This window comes from Archocentrus centrarchus, chromosome 5, assembly GCF_007364275.1.
Source record: "Archocentrus centrarchus isolate MPI-CPG fArcCen1 chromosome 5, fArcCen1, whole genome shotgun sequence".
In the NCBI taxonomy this organism is placed as follows: domain Eukaryota; kingdom Metazoa; phylum Chordata; class Actinopteri; order Cichliformes; family Cichlidae; genus Archocentrus; species Archocentrus centrarchus.
In genome coordinates this window covers 18,487,994-18,505,975 of record NC_044350.1, presented here as the reverse complement: position 1 = coordinate 18,505,975, position 17,982 = coordinate 18,487,994, and the positions used below count along the sequence as shown (strand labels likewise).

Sequence of the window (17,982 nt, the reverse complement as noted above, 5' to 3'; positions counted from 1 at the left end):
CTGTGCATACAATTGAGTCATTCCCTATTTGTGATAGGTTGCGCTACTCTTAAGTTTAGAGCAAAGTGAAAACTTCCTAACTTCATCGGTACAAAGGCCTCTTGTGATTCAGCGGCGTCCGTTTGTACTTGGATGCTACGTTTACTGCTCACGTTATGAAACAGAGTCTGGATGAAGAGCTGATGAATAAAGCCTTCAGGAAAATAAAGCTCATGAATTGCTTTTACCTGAAAACAGCGGCTGAACACAAAGGACTCGAATGTAGTTGAGTGAAATGTAATGCTCCTCTTTTTAACATGAGCCCAAGAAAGCAACTTATCTCAGGTTCAAGCAAGGTCAGCCAAAACCCACAATTTGAGGAATTCCGACCGGTTAATGAGCCAAGCCATTCCGGAGGTGAGTGGCGGGTATTGGGTACAATCAAAAAGGTTCGCAGCCGTTATTAGTACTGCATTAATACTATAATGAATGTTGTCTAGTGAACTCCTTAATCCCACTCTGAATTACGGCTGTTGTTCTGCGTTAATTAATGAAGCTTATGGGAAGTTTCCATTTATCTCTAATGGCAGGCTTTCAAGTCCTCAGACCCCTATAGAGCTTCTCTCTCTCTCTCCCTCTCTCTCCCCCTCTCTCTCTCTCTCACACAGGTTTATTATAATGAGGAGCCTCGAGGCACGGGGGGAGCAGGAGCCATTTTTATCATTGAAGCGGAGTTGCGCGGACGGAGCGGAGGTTTTGCTGCTGCTGTTGTTGTAGCAGGCGTGTGTGACTGTGTGTGTGCGTGTGTGGATGTGAGAACAGCTCCAGCCAAGGTTACTGCGGGTTAACCTCTTAAAATCAGCCGGAGTGACTGGAGAAGAGCGCGCCCGCTGAGAGCATGGCTCATCTGCAACAAAGGGAAACTTATAGGCGGAAAGTTTAGAGAAATAAGGAGCTGCAGAATTTGCCACTTGGAGTCCCGGCGGAGCACAAACTGAGGAGCGATGCACTTCGTTAAATGGGATTTGTTGCTGTTATTCTGCTGGTGTAAACTAGTTGCACTGGTCCGGTGTTACATTGTCCACATTAGTGAGGATGCGGGGCCAGGCGCAGTGGTGGCCGGCGTGGAGCGGAGCGCACGGTGTACTTTGGATCAGGTACTGGCTCCAAAATTCACCGAGCGGTTTCTGGAGACTGAGGCGGCAGCGGGCATTGTATTTATTTCGGACTCGATAAAGTGCACCTCGCTGCGCTCAAACCCATTCACCTTGTACACTGTGGAGGACTGCGCGGACTCCGGCTACAGGCACCTCCTCACCAGCCAGTACGAGGTGCATGTACATGGTAGGAACTGTTCAAACATGCGTAAAAGAAAACCTGAGTGGGACATGGAGGTCCTCAGTTTGTTTAATATCCACAATCATCACAGCTCAGAGTGCCACCAAGCAAATTCTGCTATATTTCCAGTGGGAGGTCTACTGCCTGGCCCTCCGATCCGCTGCAAAGTCACCAACAGCCCAGAGTTTTACTTATCTGAGGGGAACTTGTTTGTTTCTGAGAGGTTGTGCTGGAGGCAGGACACCCTCTTGGAGCTGGACATTCTCTGTGATGTACTCACAGGGAGTGGACTGAATCTTCAAGTCAGCCCGATCTCCATCCACTGGCGAGTGGGACAGGGTCCCTTTAGGCAGGCCCACATAGAGAAACTGTTACAGAAGGCAGCTCAGTCTAATTCAGGGATTTTGAGCAGGAGGAGGAGAAGCATCAACAACAGCCCCCAGTTTCAGCCACCGATGTATCAAGTGTCTGTGGCAGAGAATAAGCCAGCTGGGACTCCTGTTGTTGTTTTGAAAGCAGTGGATGTGGATGAAGGGGAGGCAGGCAGGCTGGAGTATTTTATAGAGGCTCTCTTTGATAGCCGCTCAAACCATCTTTTTGCTGTAGACCCGGCCAGCGGTGCTGTGTCTACAGTAGAAGTGCTGGACCGGGAAACAAAAGACACCCATGTGTTTCGTGTGACCGCGGTGGACCATGGAACGCCCCGGCGGACAGCCATGGCCACACTCACTATTACAGTCAGTGACACTAATGATCACAACCCTGTGTTTGAGCAACAGGACTATAAGGAAAGCATCAGGGAGAACTTAGAAATAGGCTACGAGGTGTTAACGGTGAGGGCCACAGATGGAGATGCCCCTGTTAATGGGAACATCCTTTACAACATCCTCAATAATAACGGGTCTAATGATGTGTTTGAGATTGATTCAAGGTCTGGTGTGATCCGCACTAAAGGCCTGGTGGACAGAGAGGAGGTGGAAGCCTATATGCTGTTAGTTGAGGCAAATGACCAAGGTCGTGACCCCGGGCCCCGCAGCGCCACAGCTACGGTTCACATTGTGGTAGAGGATGATAATGATAACGCTCCTCAGTTCAGTGAAAAACGGTACGTGGTCCAGGTGCCAGAGGATATGACCCCTAACACGGAGATCCTGCAGGTCACCGCAACGGATCAGGACAGAGGGAGCAATGCTGTCGTTCACTTCAGCATCATGAGTGGAAACACCCGTGGGCAGTTTTATATTGATGCTCAGACAGGTAAAATGGACTTGGTGAGCCACCTGGATTATGAGGCAAACAAAGAATACACACTAAGAATCAGAGCTCAGGATGGGGGACGCCCCCCGCTGTCCAACATCAGCGGCCTGGTTACGGTGCAGGTGCTGGATGTTAATGACAATGCCCCCATTTTTGTCAGCACGCCGTTCCAGGCCACTGTGCTAGAAAATGTGCCACTGGGTTACTCCATCATCCACATCCAAGCCGTTGACGCAGACTCCGGAGAAAACTCCAGGCTGGAGTATCGGCTCACTGAAACCACGCCGAACTTCCCCTTCTCCATCAATAACAGCACAGGGTGGATTGTAGTCGCAGCCGAGCTGGACAGGGAGAGTGTGGACTTTTACAACTTTGGAGTGGAGGCACGTGATCACGGCTACCCCATCATGTCATCTTCAGCCAGCATCAGCATGACGATCCTGGATGTCAATGACAACAACCCAGAGTTCACTCAGAAGGCGTATTACATGAGACTGAATGAAGATGCGGCCGTAGGGACCAGCGTGGTGACAGTGTCAGCTGTGGACCAGGACATCAACAGCGTGGTGACTTATCAGATTTCAAGTGGAAACACCCGCAACAGATTCTCCATCACGAGTCAGAGCGGGGGCGGGCTCATTACACTGGCTCTGCCTTTAGACTACAAACTTGAACGCCAGTACGTCCTCACTGTCACGGCGAGTGACGGCACCCGCTTTGACACTGCGAAGGTGTTTGTTAACGTCACTGACGCCAACACACACCGGCCTGTGTTTCAGAGCTCACATTACACTGTCAACATTAATGAGGACAAGCCCGTGGGTACCACCGTGGTTGTAATAAGTGCCACAGATGAAGACACGGGTGAGAATGCACGCATCACCTACTTCATGGATGACAGCATCCCTCAGTTTGACATTGACCCAGACACGGGAGCTGTCACCACGCAGATGGAACTGGACTACGAGGACCAGGTTTCTTACACGCTGGCCATCACTGCTCGTGATAACGGCATCCCACAGAAATCTGACACAACCTACCTGGAGATACTTGTGAATGATGTCAACGACAACTCTCCCCGTTTCCTCAGAGATCACTACGTGGGTGCTGTAATGGAAGATGTGCCAGTGTTCACCAGCGTGGTCCAGGTTTCTGCCACTGATAGAGACTCTGGGCTTAATGGGAGAGTTTTCTACACCTTTCAGGGTGGGGAGGATGGTGATGGAGACTTCATAATTGAATCCACCTCTGGCATTGTTCGCACCCTGCGCAGACTTGACAGAGAAAATGTGCCTGTTTACAGCCTGCAGGCCTTTGCCGTAGATAAAGGCATCCCTGCCCTGAAAACACCAGTAAACATTCAAGTAACAACCCTAGACGTGAATGACAACCCTCCTGTGTTTGAGAAAGATGAGTTTGACATTATGGTGGAGGAAAACAGCCCCATAGGCCTCGTGGTAGCACATATCTCAGCCACAGATCCAGATGAAGGCAGCAATGCACAGATTATGTATCAGATAGTGGAGGGAAACATCCCAGAGGTGTTCCAGCTGGATATATTCTCTGGGGAACTGACTGCATTAATAGATCTGGACTATGAGTTGAGATCTGAGTACATCATTGTGGTCCAGGCCACCTCTGCGCCTCTGGTCAGCCGAGCCACAGTCCACATCAAACTTGTGGACAAGAATGACAATGTGCCAGTCCTCAAAAACTTCCAGATCATCTTCAACAACTATGTGACCGACAAATCCAGCAGCTTCCCCACTGGAGTGATCGGACGCATCCCTGCGTATGACCCCGACGTCTCAGATCAGCTGCATTACAGCTTCGACGTGGGAAATGAGCTGAACTTGGTCCTCCTGAACCAAAGCACAGGAGAGATCCAGCTGAGCCAGGCCCTGGATAACAACCGGCCCCTGGAGGCCTCCATGAGGATCTCAGTGTCAGGTGAGACTGTTAGATAACTCTCTGTAATCCTTTCCACTCCACCCAGTGAGCGAAAAAAGTGCAATAATAGGAGTCCAGGCTTACAGAGGTGTATTCTTACTGTTTCTATTAACACGTAGTGTCTCTTCATTTACATTTTCTCTCCACTTCACTGGATAATGGAAGTGATGACGGCTTAAGTGTGTCTCTCTTGGCTTGAGTATTCCAGCATGATTCTCCTATAATAGAAATATTCATGAAGAAGGATTAATACTCAGTGCAGGATATTTGTAATTCACTCCACTTTAAAGGAAAAATCACTCAGTCACAAAGGTGCACTACAGCATTTTGATTCGTAATTATTTTCATTTGGTTCATTTAATAGGGGAGTTGTAACACATGTATTTTAGTCCTCTGATTATATACACAATCCTGATTTAACTCTGTCTATTGTCGAGATATAAATAGCTGTTTGTCTGAGCATGTCTGCATATCCTGTGACTCTAGTGAGCAATCTCCAGTGGCAGGCTGATCATCATCTGTCCCGTAATTGCCCGTCGTGCCCACTCCCTCATACAATGAAAGGCATAATTCAATAATGGTTGCTGTCTACAGCTTCTTTTTTGATGTGCGTTAATTGTTTTTTTGTTTTTTTTTTCTAATTTAACAGAAATGCTAACATTCAGTAGTCAGACTGGTGAAGGCTGATGCTGCTGCTTTAAAGATGCTTTTAAATCACATAAGTCAGTGTGGATGAAATTTGCTGATGCATCCATTTATGAAATGGGAAAGAAAATATCACACAGATCTAAAATGAGCTTCAGATGTTCTTTACTGTTCTCTTTTTCTTATTCTGCATGTCTTGAACCGCCTGTGTTCACTGCAACATTCATTTTGCGTGCCAGCACAAATTACAGAGTTTTATTTGCTCCTTTAATGTGATTGAACCTGAATTGCACCCAAAGAAAGTGTGTGTGTGTGTGTGTGTGTGTGTGGGTGGAGAGTGGTGATGGGAAGGAGGGGTCATGGTGGTGTTGTTTTTACCCTCTGTTAGAGCTCTGCTGGAGCTTATTTGACGCAGTGTGATCTGCTGTAAATCTGCCTTCTCTTTGACCTTGGCACAAGCTAAGAGAGAGGGAAAGGAGCTGGGAACATTACTAAGAGATTGGACATGAAGGTTAAAGATGAAAAAAGCAACTTAACTAGAAAAGAGCAGATTAAGGCTGGCAGAAGCCTTCATGCTGGTCTTCTCTGACGGCAGTAGAAGTGTGTATTCACTGACATCTGAGCGTTGCACTTACTGGTTAGCGTGGGTAGTCGTTTTGATAAATTTGAGCTGAGCTTCGCCTCTCCGGAGAACAATGGTGAGCCGTCGATTAAGGGGCAGGCGCTTGAGCTCATACCAGGCTGTGGTTGGGGGTAACAGCTGTGACTCCACCAAAGACCAATTAGAGGCCGTGGTCCCCCCAGTGCGTCCAGCACCTGCTGGGGTTTATGTGTCAGCACCCCTGCAGGAGACAGAAGAAGATAGTGGAAGGCTGGAGGACAGAGGGCAGGTGGAGGGTTTTGTTTGCTTGTATGTACACTGGAAAATACAGTGGTACTGTAAAACAGCAGAAAAGTCATTAGAGAGGAGCTGTTGGAGGAGGAGAAGGGGTAGGAATATGAGCTCCTTCTATAGATGCTGCTGACCCCAATTTTCAAAGGCTTCCCCCTCCAGGGACCTCCCAGGTCTTCCTATTATCTGTCTCTTTATGCTGCTGTTTAAGAGGCCCCTTATGATGAACGATTTTTGATGGGCTCCTTTGTATGTAGTTGGACGGTGATTAACATCCTTTCTGAGCAGTGCTCCTCACACTGAAATAGATGTAACAGTTCAAATGTGGCAGCACTTTGTTTTAAGTTTAAAGTGTTTCTTATAAACAGTCATTCTCCTCCAAAACTCAAAATTACTTACTTTATCAAAATATAATTAACTTCACTTACAAAGAAGCCATGTTTCTGTGAAATAAATCCCATATAGTAACAACTGAAGTGATTGTGCTTTACCTTTATGCTGCAGCCCAAATGAGTCTTTGTGAGCTGGATTATCTAAACAGTATAAAAGCAGCCGGAAGTCAGACAAATTCTAAACCACACGAGTCTGGTAAAACACACGTAACTTGTTCTTGTTTGAACAAACAGCCTCACAGATACTGGATTTTGTTGACCAATACTGATTTTTCTTTTTTAGGACTAAAAGATTTTGATATTGTTATATTGACTAATATTCCTTATTTCTATACATATTGTATGTTAGTTATATTTAAAAAGTGTAGGTGATGTGTTAAAATATTCCAACAAGACAGTTGGGTTCTGATACTAAGAAAGTTTGATTTGGACTAGTCAGTACATTTTTGGGCATGGAAGCATCCATGAAGCTACAGTAAATGTTACAAGTGAACCACATTTTAAGTAATATAGCCTCAGTGAAACTGTATCTGTAGTCTATTATACAATCTTGCAACTGTACAAAGAAGCTTGCCTCAACAAACATACACAATAAATAGAAGAACTGTTTAACTGGAAAACTTTTCCTACACCTCAGAAATGATGACATGAGAAGGTGGAGAGCTGACTTCCGGGGCTAACATTTGCTTTGACAATGAGCAGCAAACTTTTACTTGCTTTCTTCATGTGGGTTTAATATACCCATGGGTTTCTTTATGATTTGGGTGATTTGGGTAACATAATTAGTGAGGAAATGCATGTTGTGCATGAAATGCAGTGACAGTAGTTGCTCATTGCTATTCAAATTGGTACTACAATCATTCAGTGCCTATAAGCAGGTTCTTCACAATACATCTGACAATCACATAGCCTGGGGATCTCAGTGGCTGTGTGCACTTGCATAAATTAGTAATCATAACCGTTTAATTATGTTAGCCAGTGAAGGAGCCAGATTTACAGCAGCGGTGTGCAGGTATTTGGGCCTGCCTCCATACTGAGTGGGTGAAAACAGACTCATAAACACAGAATTATATCTTTTAATTTCAGGTTTGAGGAAATTGTTGTTTTGTAACTCAATATTTCAACATTTGTTCAGGACAAATTGGAGACATGATTTTTTACATCTCATGTCACTCCAGTGTTACGAAGAGAATTCCCGTCACACAGCAGGGTGAGACACAGGTTTTCATCCATGGGATTAAGCATTCCGCATCTGTATCCTGAGATCTGTCAGACTAGTGTTGACACACTCGGGGCCTCATCTACTGTTCTCAGGCAAGCGTGAGCCTGCATAAATAGGTGTTTGCATTTGATCGCAGAGATTGTTTCCCTGCTTTTCTTTCATCCGTAAAGCCCTGTTAATTTTCATATAGAAAGTGTAGCTAATCATTATCCCACACTTCTAAATGTGAGGTCCTTTGTTTGTCTGCACATGTATTGCACTGTAAAATGACTGGCGTGGTACTGCTAGAACATAGTACCCACCTCATCCCCAGTGTGCCACCAGGACACTTTGTCCCTTTTAATCATATTCTGAGTCCGAGCCAGCATCGTGCCCCCACTTTGAAAGCGCAAGTGCTGAAATTTAACAGACAAACACGCCTCCGTGACTAAAGACAGCAGTTTGATTCAGCTCACATCACACTGCGGGTTGTGCAGGCGCTCAAGTTACATGGTGGACAGCAGGTATTGTCTCTCTCTGGCCACTGTATGGAGGGAACACCCTTTTAACTTTCAAGAGTGTCTGAAGTGGCTGTGGATGCTGCAAGGTTAAACTACTACTCTGTGAAACGTGTGTGTGTGAGCCAAAGCTGCTGGCATTAAGTCCAACTAACCGAGGCAGATGACAAATATGCCTGTATGAGTCATGTTTTTACCTTTTTTTCTCAAAAGAATATTTGGCAAATAAGATATCCAGATGCTTGAATTCTGTCTTGGCTTTTTTTTTTACATCAGATAAATCTACAAGACAGGAATTTTAATGGTAGAGACTCTGCTGCATCAAGGGCCATGTATGTAACAGCCAGCACATTCAGAGCTTGTGTAATTTCATTAGGATCTATTAAAGCTTTAAGCTGTCTGCGGTTGGGCTACCTCGGGGGGATTGTCTTCTGTAATACTAACCCATCAAGCTGCACATATTTGGTGTGTGTGTGTGCGTGTGTGTGTGTGTGTGTGTGTGTGTGTGTGTGTGTGTGTGTGTGTGTGTGTGTGTGGCCCTCAACAGCTGGACCACTCTGATTACTTTTCTCCATGCTGTCATATAATTATTTAGCTGAAGCAGAGCCTGTGTTCTTTATGCTTGATACATTTCTGTTCTCTTGCTCTTGATTCACAGGAATCAAAGTCACTGCTTGCAAAGCTCGCCCATTGTTTGTGCGACTCGAGTCATCTGTAACGCGCTCCTCTCATTCTTCCTGCCTCCTTCGCCCTCCCTGGATGGCGTTAGTCACACTCGCAGGCTTGCGTGGAATGTTTGTAGCACTTTTTCTTTGCTCGCTCTTTTTTTTATCCCTTTATTGTCACCTATCACCTTGATCCTGTTTCTCTTTCCCTCTTTTTGTTTGCCTGTCACCATTCCCCATTTTTCTCCTATCTGCCCGGGTCTATTGCTCTCACCCCTGCAACCTCCACTGTTCCCTCCCATCATTTCGAGCTCCTCCACCCTCCCTCTTTATCCCCATCCTCCCCTTCCTCTTCCTCCCTCCTTTGACTGTTGTCCCCCCCCCCCCTCCCCTGTGAAAGGAAGAATGCCTAAGAGAAATGCTTTGTTAAGCACCCAGTTGTCATGGTGAACCCAGCAATGCCTGAGAAATTCCTGGTGGGTGGGGACGAGGGGGTAAGGCCTCTTTTGTGGAGCGAAGATGGGGGGGAGGGGAGACCCATAAAGTTCCAAAGAGCAACTGTCCCCATCTCCGTTTTTTCAGTGAAGCATGTAAGGCTTTCTGTGGACCTGTAATGCTGCGGGATACACTGACCTGTCCTGCCGGCTGCTTTCATTTTAACAAGACCCACTGCGAGTCAGCCAACACCTGACTGCAGATATAAAGTTTCCATCCGCTGTGTTTTTGAAGGATAAAGTATGTGAGACTTCAGAGGCCCTCTGTTTTGAATGCACCAGAGAGTTTAAAGCGCATGGTTATATGATAGTGCCCTCTTTAAGCTCTTTGATTTGTGACACAGATGCACTCAGAGGTTCTCCGATTTCTTGCCGCCCGCATGTTTCGCAGCAGCAAAACATCCTCCCGTGGGCCTCGCTGCTGCACGCTTGGTTGCGCTGAAGGTCCGGAGGAGGTGAGGTGGTCCAGGGTGAAGGTGCGGGTGAGGTGGGGGAAGGATGACATCATCTATGTGTTTGGAGGGGAAATCATGTTTGGGATTAAGGCTGGCGCATCGCTGGGGTGAGGCCTTGCGGTGCTTGCATATATCTTAGCATTGTCCTTCATTGTCCTCGCCATCCCAGCAGACAATTGGAGTGGGCTCTGTCTGGAGCCCCCCCCCCAACTACTTGTGTCTTTGTGTCCACTTGTTTGCACCAGCCCTGCCTGCTAGAGAGTCTCACCAGACCTGATATTCCTTTGTGAATTACACAGTTTACAGTACAGCCTGTTGCAGAAGGCTTTTAGTGAATCACCAAAAAAAATTACATAAATCTCAAGTAGAATGAATCTCGATTAGACTTACAAGTTGCTACAGGGTAAGTGGAAAGATAGTGGAGTACAACAAAAGAGAAAAAGAGAGAGGATTTTTTTTTTGAATGAGAAACTCATTTGTTTTTATATAAATATAAAATGAATGAGGCCTAAAAAGACTCGTTTTGAGTAACTATTGGTCTGTGTTCCAGTGACACATCTCGTTACCTAATGCATTTTATCACATTAAAAGGCAAACTCATAATATTAGCACAGCTGAAAACTGGTGTGCTGAAGGAAGGTGCAAGAAATTTGACTAGCTGAGCATCTTGAGCATCAACTTTTACAGGTTTGAAGAAAATGAAGATTTCATACAAGAGTTTGTATTACTCCCTTCACAAATCAGCACAGTTGGGTAGTATGGATGAAACTTGATAAAGCAGCCAGTGGAGGACATGTAAGGCATCTGTTTGTTGAACTAAATGGTATGGTATGGTATGGTATGGTATGGTATGGTATGGTATGGTATGGTATGGTATGGTATGGTATGGTATGGTATGGTATGGTATGGTATGGTATGGTAGCCCTGTGACAGAATGGCAAACTGTCCACAGCTTGAATAGGCTCCATGCCCACCATGACCCTGAATTGGATGAGTAGAGGAAAATGGATGGATAAATGGTTAAGGAACAGTTGAAATGGATAAAAGTGATGGATTAAAAAAGATAAATGTGAAATGGGAATCTGAAAATTGACAGCTGAAAGTAATGGATAATTCTACAAGTAGTGAGTGAATGGCGGTAACAGCTAAAAGTAATGGGAGAAGCAACAGTTCAACTGTATGAAAAGCATCCACTTTTCTATGACTTATTATTAAAGTTTCACTATGCTGTGGGGGTGCATCGCGGCTGGGAAGCGCAGCTCTTCGACAACACAAAGCACTTTCTTCTCTCCTGTGCAGTGATGATAATACCAGCGCTCCACTCGAGTCTAGAAATCATTACAGGAAAACACGTTTCTCACACTGTGAACGTGACAGATTATGTTTATTTAACAGCCTGTTACCTTTACGCTACATTGCACTCATTTAGTACTGAACCAGGCCGAGATTTCACAGTGACCTGGTTTCGTATGCTTCAGCTCTGCAGTTCAACCTGTCAGCATACAACTATTAGACATGAGGGTATGAAGTATGACTGGTGGAGGTGGTGAACCACAGAGAGTGCAGAATTTTAAGAGGTTTCATCACTGTCTGATTTATATTAAGACTGACTGCGGGGTGTCAAACTAACTACACAGATGGTGTCGTCCTGAGTTACTGCAGTGGTGTGTTTGCGCTTTCACACTCTGGTGGCACTGAATGAATGAATAACTATTTATAGCATTCACTTAGATTCAGGTGAATTCTTGTACTTTTTTTTTCTTTTTTTACTTCTTAGCACATTTTTTCCACCTTGTCTTCCAAAAATAACTCACCACAGTGTGCAAAGTTTATTTTTTAAGCACAGCTATCAAAGACAGAAACCCGCTCTGCTTTGTTGTCTCCTGCTTCAAAGCATCTCAGGGAATGACAGTTGTTACTTTGTTGCTGGATGCTCAGTATCCAATATCTATCACTATTGATATGTTTGAGTAACGGCCTCCTGCTTGGTCACGTCTCTGCATGCTAATGTCTCTTTCCTGTTACGCTGACAGTGGTTTTTCTTTGATATGTAAATGTTCCGACTGGATGAGCTCAGATTCTTTCCTGTGGCTCTAAAGTTGCTTCGCTGTAGAGGAAAGGAAATCTGTGGATTGTCCTCCTCTTGTGGTTTTCAGAAACAGCAGAAAAGCGTCATCAGGGGATGCTCTGGCAGGGTCCACAAATGAGTACTGATGGCCTCTCTCCAGCAAAGTCAGCTTTCCTCTGGAATGGAGAAATCAAGAGAGGGATTTGCTTCGACTCCCCAGGATTGAAATCCTTGGGTTGACATTGAGCTACACAAGCAGTTTTCATTATTGACTTCATGGGCACTGGAGGAAATGTGTTGTTGTGGTGTGGTTATCATTACAGCTGATCTCTGGTGTTCTCTATTTAAACCTAATTGCTTCGCAGAAGACGAGAAAACAATATTTATTTAACATGTATTTTCTTAATGAAACAACCCCAAACACATAAATACACTTACTCACAGTGGAATGGATAATTATGATGCTCAGTGTAATTTGTGCTGCTTGACACAACGGCCCTAACATTGCTCAGATACAGATCGCAGTAAATCTGCTGCGTAGGAGTTTTGAGCATGCTGTCCGTTCCCTCCCGCGTGCGCGAGTTGCAAGTGGGTTTTCTGTTAAAGCATGAACTGTTTGTTTTCAGTTGTGTTATTTTTTCCTAACAATGCACTTCTCAGTCTGGTGGAGGTGAGGAGGTTTATGCTAAATCAAGCGCACATCTGTTTCTGTCTGCGGTCATCGACTGTAACTCATCAAGCCTGCAGGTGTTTAAAAGTGTTTCTGTTGATTAGAGATGCTGTCCCTGCTTTACTGTCCAGGCTGTTAATTCCTCCTACATTGTGTGTCGCCGGATCCTGTAGATCAGGTATCCTCAAATCCAGGCCTCGAGGTCCGGTGTCCTGCAGGTTTTAGTTGTGTCCCTGATCCAACACACCTTAGTCAAATACAGAAGTCGTTAGTAGGACTCTGGAGAACTTGACTGCATACTGAGGAGGTAATTCAGCCATTTGAATCAGGTGTGTTGGATCAGGAATAAATCTAAAACCTGCAGGACACCGGACCTGGAGGCCTGGATTTGAGGATCCCTGCTGCAAATGATCGATCAGACTGGGATCTGGTAAGTTGGGAGGCTGCTGCTGCTGCTGCTGCTGCCGCCGCTGCCCCAACAGGGTGTGAATGATTAGCGAGGTGGTACGTGTCAATTTAACATCCACATGAATGTCGGGGCCTAAGGTTTCCCAGCAGAATATTGCACTGCAATGAAATGATCACAGCTTATCGTGTCACCTGTTCAGACTAACAGGCTAATTATACAGTCGTTAAGTAAGTAAATAAAGTTTGTTTTTATAGTGCTTTTCGAGACAAAGAACACTCACAAAGTCTTTTACAGAGGTAAATAAATAAAAACCAGCCCACGCCAAACTAGACACACACAAACCAAGCAAAACACAAACACTACCCAAAGTGCCGGCTTGAACAGATGAGTTTAAGATGAGTTTTAAGCCACAGAGTCAAAGGTGCAAAGCGAGCATGGTAAGCTGTTTCATAGTTTTGGGCTAAGGTTTTGGAAGTTTTCAGATGGGTTTGTGGAATCATTTTGACCATGTGTTTTTTCCCCAAATTTTTTTTAGGTAAATATTTTCATGACTTTACAAACATTTGTTAAAAAATGGGTTGTTCTAAAGAGCTCATTCAGTGTAATAGGATGCCCCCATTGTAAGAAGTCAGTCTATGAAATTAGCACAAAGTGGAAGCATTTAGGAACCACGACAAATGGCAGACCACGTACAGTTACAGAGCACTGAGACGCATAGTGCGTAAAAGTCTCCAACACGCTACTGACTGAATAACTGCAGAGCTCCAAACCTCCTCTGACATTAACATCAGCACGAAAACTGCACGCCAGGAGCGTGTACATGTAATGTGTAGGTGGCCCAGTACTTTTGTCCATTTAGTGCATAGAAATGGATTCACTCAAATTTGATTAGGTTAGACCTGCTCATCAGAACCATGTTTGGCCGTAAAAAGAAGACGTGCGTTTAGATTTTCACATGGTAAAAATTTTTCTATGAAAGCCTGAACCAGCCACTGAACCAGCTTACTAATAAAGAGTGGAAACAGGGAGAAACAAAAGGTCTTGTTCTGTCTAAAGGAAATAAAGTAGACCAAACAGCATCTCTAAAGTGCAGGAACTAACACATTATAGATCCTCTGTTTAATCTTCACAATATGCAAAATTTTATTCAGAAGCTCTAACATCAGCTGTATATTTGTATGACATATACAGTCTAGAGATTTAGAGATTTCAGGCTTTGGATTATTGACAAAATATATAATATATATGGAAAATATAGGGAAAAAAATCTTCTCAAAGTTTTGTTGATTGTCACTTTTAATTTTTGAAGTTGGTGCATCTTTGTGGGGGAAACTGTGAACTCAGTGTTAAAAATCTTAGCCGTGGCTCTGTGCAGCCTCCCTGTAGTGACTGAGCCTTTCGTCTTCACTTAGAAGCTTTTCTTGATTACTGATGAGTGGATGATGATGTGAGCTGCTGCTGGTGAGTGGAAGCCTGGCAGGATTTACTAGAGTATTTTATGCAGAGGGGTTGAGGTTGTAGGGGTGATGGGATGTCAGTTTCAGCTTTTGCTTGTCTAGAGGGGATCAGTAAGGGGTGGGGGTAGTGGGATGAAAAAGCTACCCCTCCTTGCAATGCCTCGTTTCCACCTACTAACCAGCACACTATCATACTGCCTCCATTCAGGCAGCAGCTGAGTGTGCTTCACCTTTCAGCCCTGCTTAATTCAAAGAGGCCACATTTTATTGTGTCCCTTTTGATCAAAAGGGCCCGAGACTCCTGCTTCTAGATTAAATGGACACCAAACTGAGTCCCCTTAGCTTTAATTAAGGAGAAACTGGATAAGCTTGATCTAATAGATATTAGACAATTTTAAAGTTTGCCAGAGACCTGGGCTGCAGTATGCCATCACCATCATGACAGACTTCTGTTGACTCAGTTTCAACTCAGCCCACACGAGTACTTACAAGTGTCTGTCAGGACTGATTTGAGTCTTCTTCTTTCTTCTTTACTGGAAAAGGTTGATAGAAGCTCAGCTCAGCTTGCTCACTGGTATGAAGTTGGGTATTAAGTGTGTTGTCCTGCTGGGTTTTATTTTATTCCTGTGTATTCAAATTACGTTAATTCCCATGAAGAAGGTTATATGAGTTTGTTTGGCTTAATTTGTATTAATTACCTTCCATGAAAAAAGCTTAAATTTGAATGCGCAAGCCATGAAACCAAAGTCTCAAACACATGTTTTCAGCCTTGCATCAGCTGGAGGGGCTCCATGCTGATAGGATGCAGCACCTGTAAGGTTTAGTTGCAAACTGACAAACTGGCCATAAATGTGTCTCAAAGTGGTGACACGAGTGAGCTGCTACAAGAAGAACAAGTTGAATGTGAATGAATCAGGGTGCAAACACACACATGCAGAAGCAGACCCCAAGTAATTAGTCTGTGTGATTAAAGGCAGCTCCAGGGGAAGAGTATTTAATTTGAATTAAATGAGTGGGTGTCCTGTTATTGTTGGGCCAACAGAGCCTGCAGTCTCTGTGGTTTGTTTGATTGATTGTGCGGTATGAATGTGTTGTCGGTCTGTGACCTTGTGTAGACACAATCGTGTGGTGTTGGTTAGTAATAGGTAAACATAACACTTCTGACAGTAATTTCACACTAAAGTAAGCTTGTTAACACTATACTAATACCTACTGAAGAACCCTGGGAGTGCAGCTGCTTTCACTGGGTTCTTACTGGACAGACAAAACTGAGGTTAGCATCTGGTTAGACACCATGTTTCTGACCAGATGCTTACTCTGGATGGCATTACCTTGGCCTCCAGCAGCACTCAGTCTTGGAGTCATTTTTGACCAGGGTATGTCCTTCAGTGCACACATTAAACAAATAAATAGGACTGCTTTCTTTCATTTGTGAAAAATTAGAAACATCCTGTCTGAGAGTGATGTTGAAAAGCTAGTTCATGCATTTGCTTATAATTAAGGCTGGATCAGGTGACTCTGAACCAACTCTGAGTTATGCTAATATAGATTTAGGCTGCTGGGGAATCTCTCATGACATACTGAGCATTTCTTCTCCACTCACCTTTTTTACCCCCCCCCCAGGTGTTTATATACCACTGTAGTAAATCATAAAATTTTGCCCTCCCTCTTCCATAGTGTGTGTTTTGTTCATGTCTCCCTATGCTCACCTTTTAATCCCAACACCCCCACCCTACCACCACCCAAACAGGTGGTGGCAGATGGCTGCCCCTTCCTGAGCCTGGTTCTGCAGGTGGTTTCTTCCTGTGAAAAGGGCAGTTTTTTTTTTTTCTTCTCATAGGGGATCATCTAATTGTTGGGGTTTTCTCTGAGCAGTTCAAATGCTCAGAGCTCAAATGCTAGAGCAGGTCGTTTACCAATCAGGTTGGTGGATTGATCATTGGCTGTACGTCAAAGCATCTTTAGGCAAGATGCTGAATACTGAGTTGCCCCCGATGCATCCATCAGACTGTGTGTGAATGTTAGACAAAAGCAGCTAGATTTAGCTAAAAAGTGAGTGCTCAACTTGAGTAGAAAAGCACAATATACGTACCAGTCCATTTAATGGACTGGCCACTGGTGTTGCGACAATTTGATGCTATATAAATAAAACTGAATGGCATTGAAATTGAAAGTTAGAAATAAAAATTCTTCACTTTTAACTTTAAGACAGCTCCAAAGGTTGGAGCAGATGGGTCAGTAACAATAAGACAGACACGAACATGGACTTTCTGGGACATGTTGTGCAAAACATGAAACACAACTGATCAGTATTATGCAACATCTGAATTGTATTGGAGAATAGTATACTTTTGCTTTTATATATATTTTTTATTTATTTTTGCCTTTTCTTGAGTATTCAAATAAAAACAGACCTATGGCCCTTATTTCCCCCTTTTTTTGTACATCATTGTTACAGTACTTCATTCATATTTATGCAAACATATGACAAAGTTATGTCACACTTGTACTACTAAATATTAAGGATTTCATGCAAATATACTGTATATTTTTATTCAAAACCCCTAGATTTTGAATGAGTAATATGGCCAATGTTTGATTAAATCCTTGTCTAATTGGTTATTTCTGCGTCTCTGATCACACAATCGACTGTTAAATATTTAAACTCAGTGAATAGCTTCACTTCTTCTAAGCTGTGCAACAGCTCTAAGGTTCATCCTTATCAGGGTGATGAATTCAAGCCAAGAGCTCATTAGTCCCTCTTGAACAAACAGCCAAACAGATTGCAATGCTCTGCATGCTCAATACTTTCAGATCATAAACTCATTAAAAACCTGTAAGTTTGCAGAGCGACTCGCTGGTCGGAGCTGTGAAGCCTGTGAACTGCAAAGACATTTGCAGGCCTTATCCTTCCGAAGTGATTTTTAATTTATGCTCTCCCTGCTGATCTCGGAAATGGGACCCCGGCTTTGTGCTCTTTGATCTACTGAGTACTCAGTGCGTGCTGCACATACTCTAGTACGCTGATTCTGAACAACTAAAACGGGCTTTGCTCGACCTCATTACCTTCTTACCCGGAGGTTCCCCCCCCAACATGACACAGTTCTGCAGCGAAACACACAGCCGCCTCTGAGGTGGCATCAACCTCTCCAGGTCATAGATTAAATGCAGTTGTACTTGAGTGAGACCTTCTTTGGGTGCTATCATTAGACATGTGATGAATGGCTGTTTGAGAGAGCTGTTTGAGTGCTATTATTTATCAGCTCTCCACTGTCATGATGATAAATGCTGTTTTTATAGCAGGTCTAATGTGTTTCCCATCCCCACTGTAACCAGAAGGTGTTTTCATTGGCTCAGTGTTTAACCTGTGCATTAGTGTTTAACACATGTATGTGTGTGTGTGTGTGTGTGGCATCTGCGCTTCTAAAGTTGCTCTGAGCAAGAGTGAGTAACACCTACAGTCCTGACATAATGTAAACCATGTCCATATTTCAGGACAGTACTAAGTATGAATAGATCTAACATTTAACATTTACTAATTAGCGCCAAACACAAAGTACAACTGAGGTGGAAATATTATTAGTTTAGCATG

General features: G+C 44.1%; 1 protein-coding gene across 3 annotated transcripts in view; it reads left to right on the top strand.

Moving 5' to 3' along the window:
- Positions 1–856: 856 nt before the first annotated feature.
- celsr2 (cadherin, EGF LAG seven-pass G-type receptor 2) overlaps positions 857–17,982 on the top strand; it is a 78,255-nt gene continuing 61,129 nt past the window's right edge. For all 3 annotated transcript variants that reach the window (XM_030730435.1, XM_030730434.1, XM_030730433.1), the window contains exon 1: positions 857–4,524. In XM_030730435.1, coding sequence (XP_030586295.1) covers positions 984–4,524 — 3,541 coding nt within the window. In that variant the 5' untranslated portion in view covers positions 857–983. The remainder of the gene's footprint in view (positions 4,525–17,982) is intronic.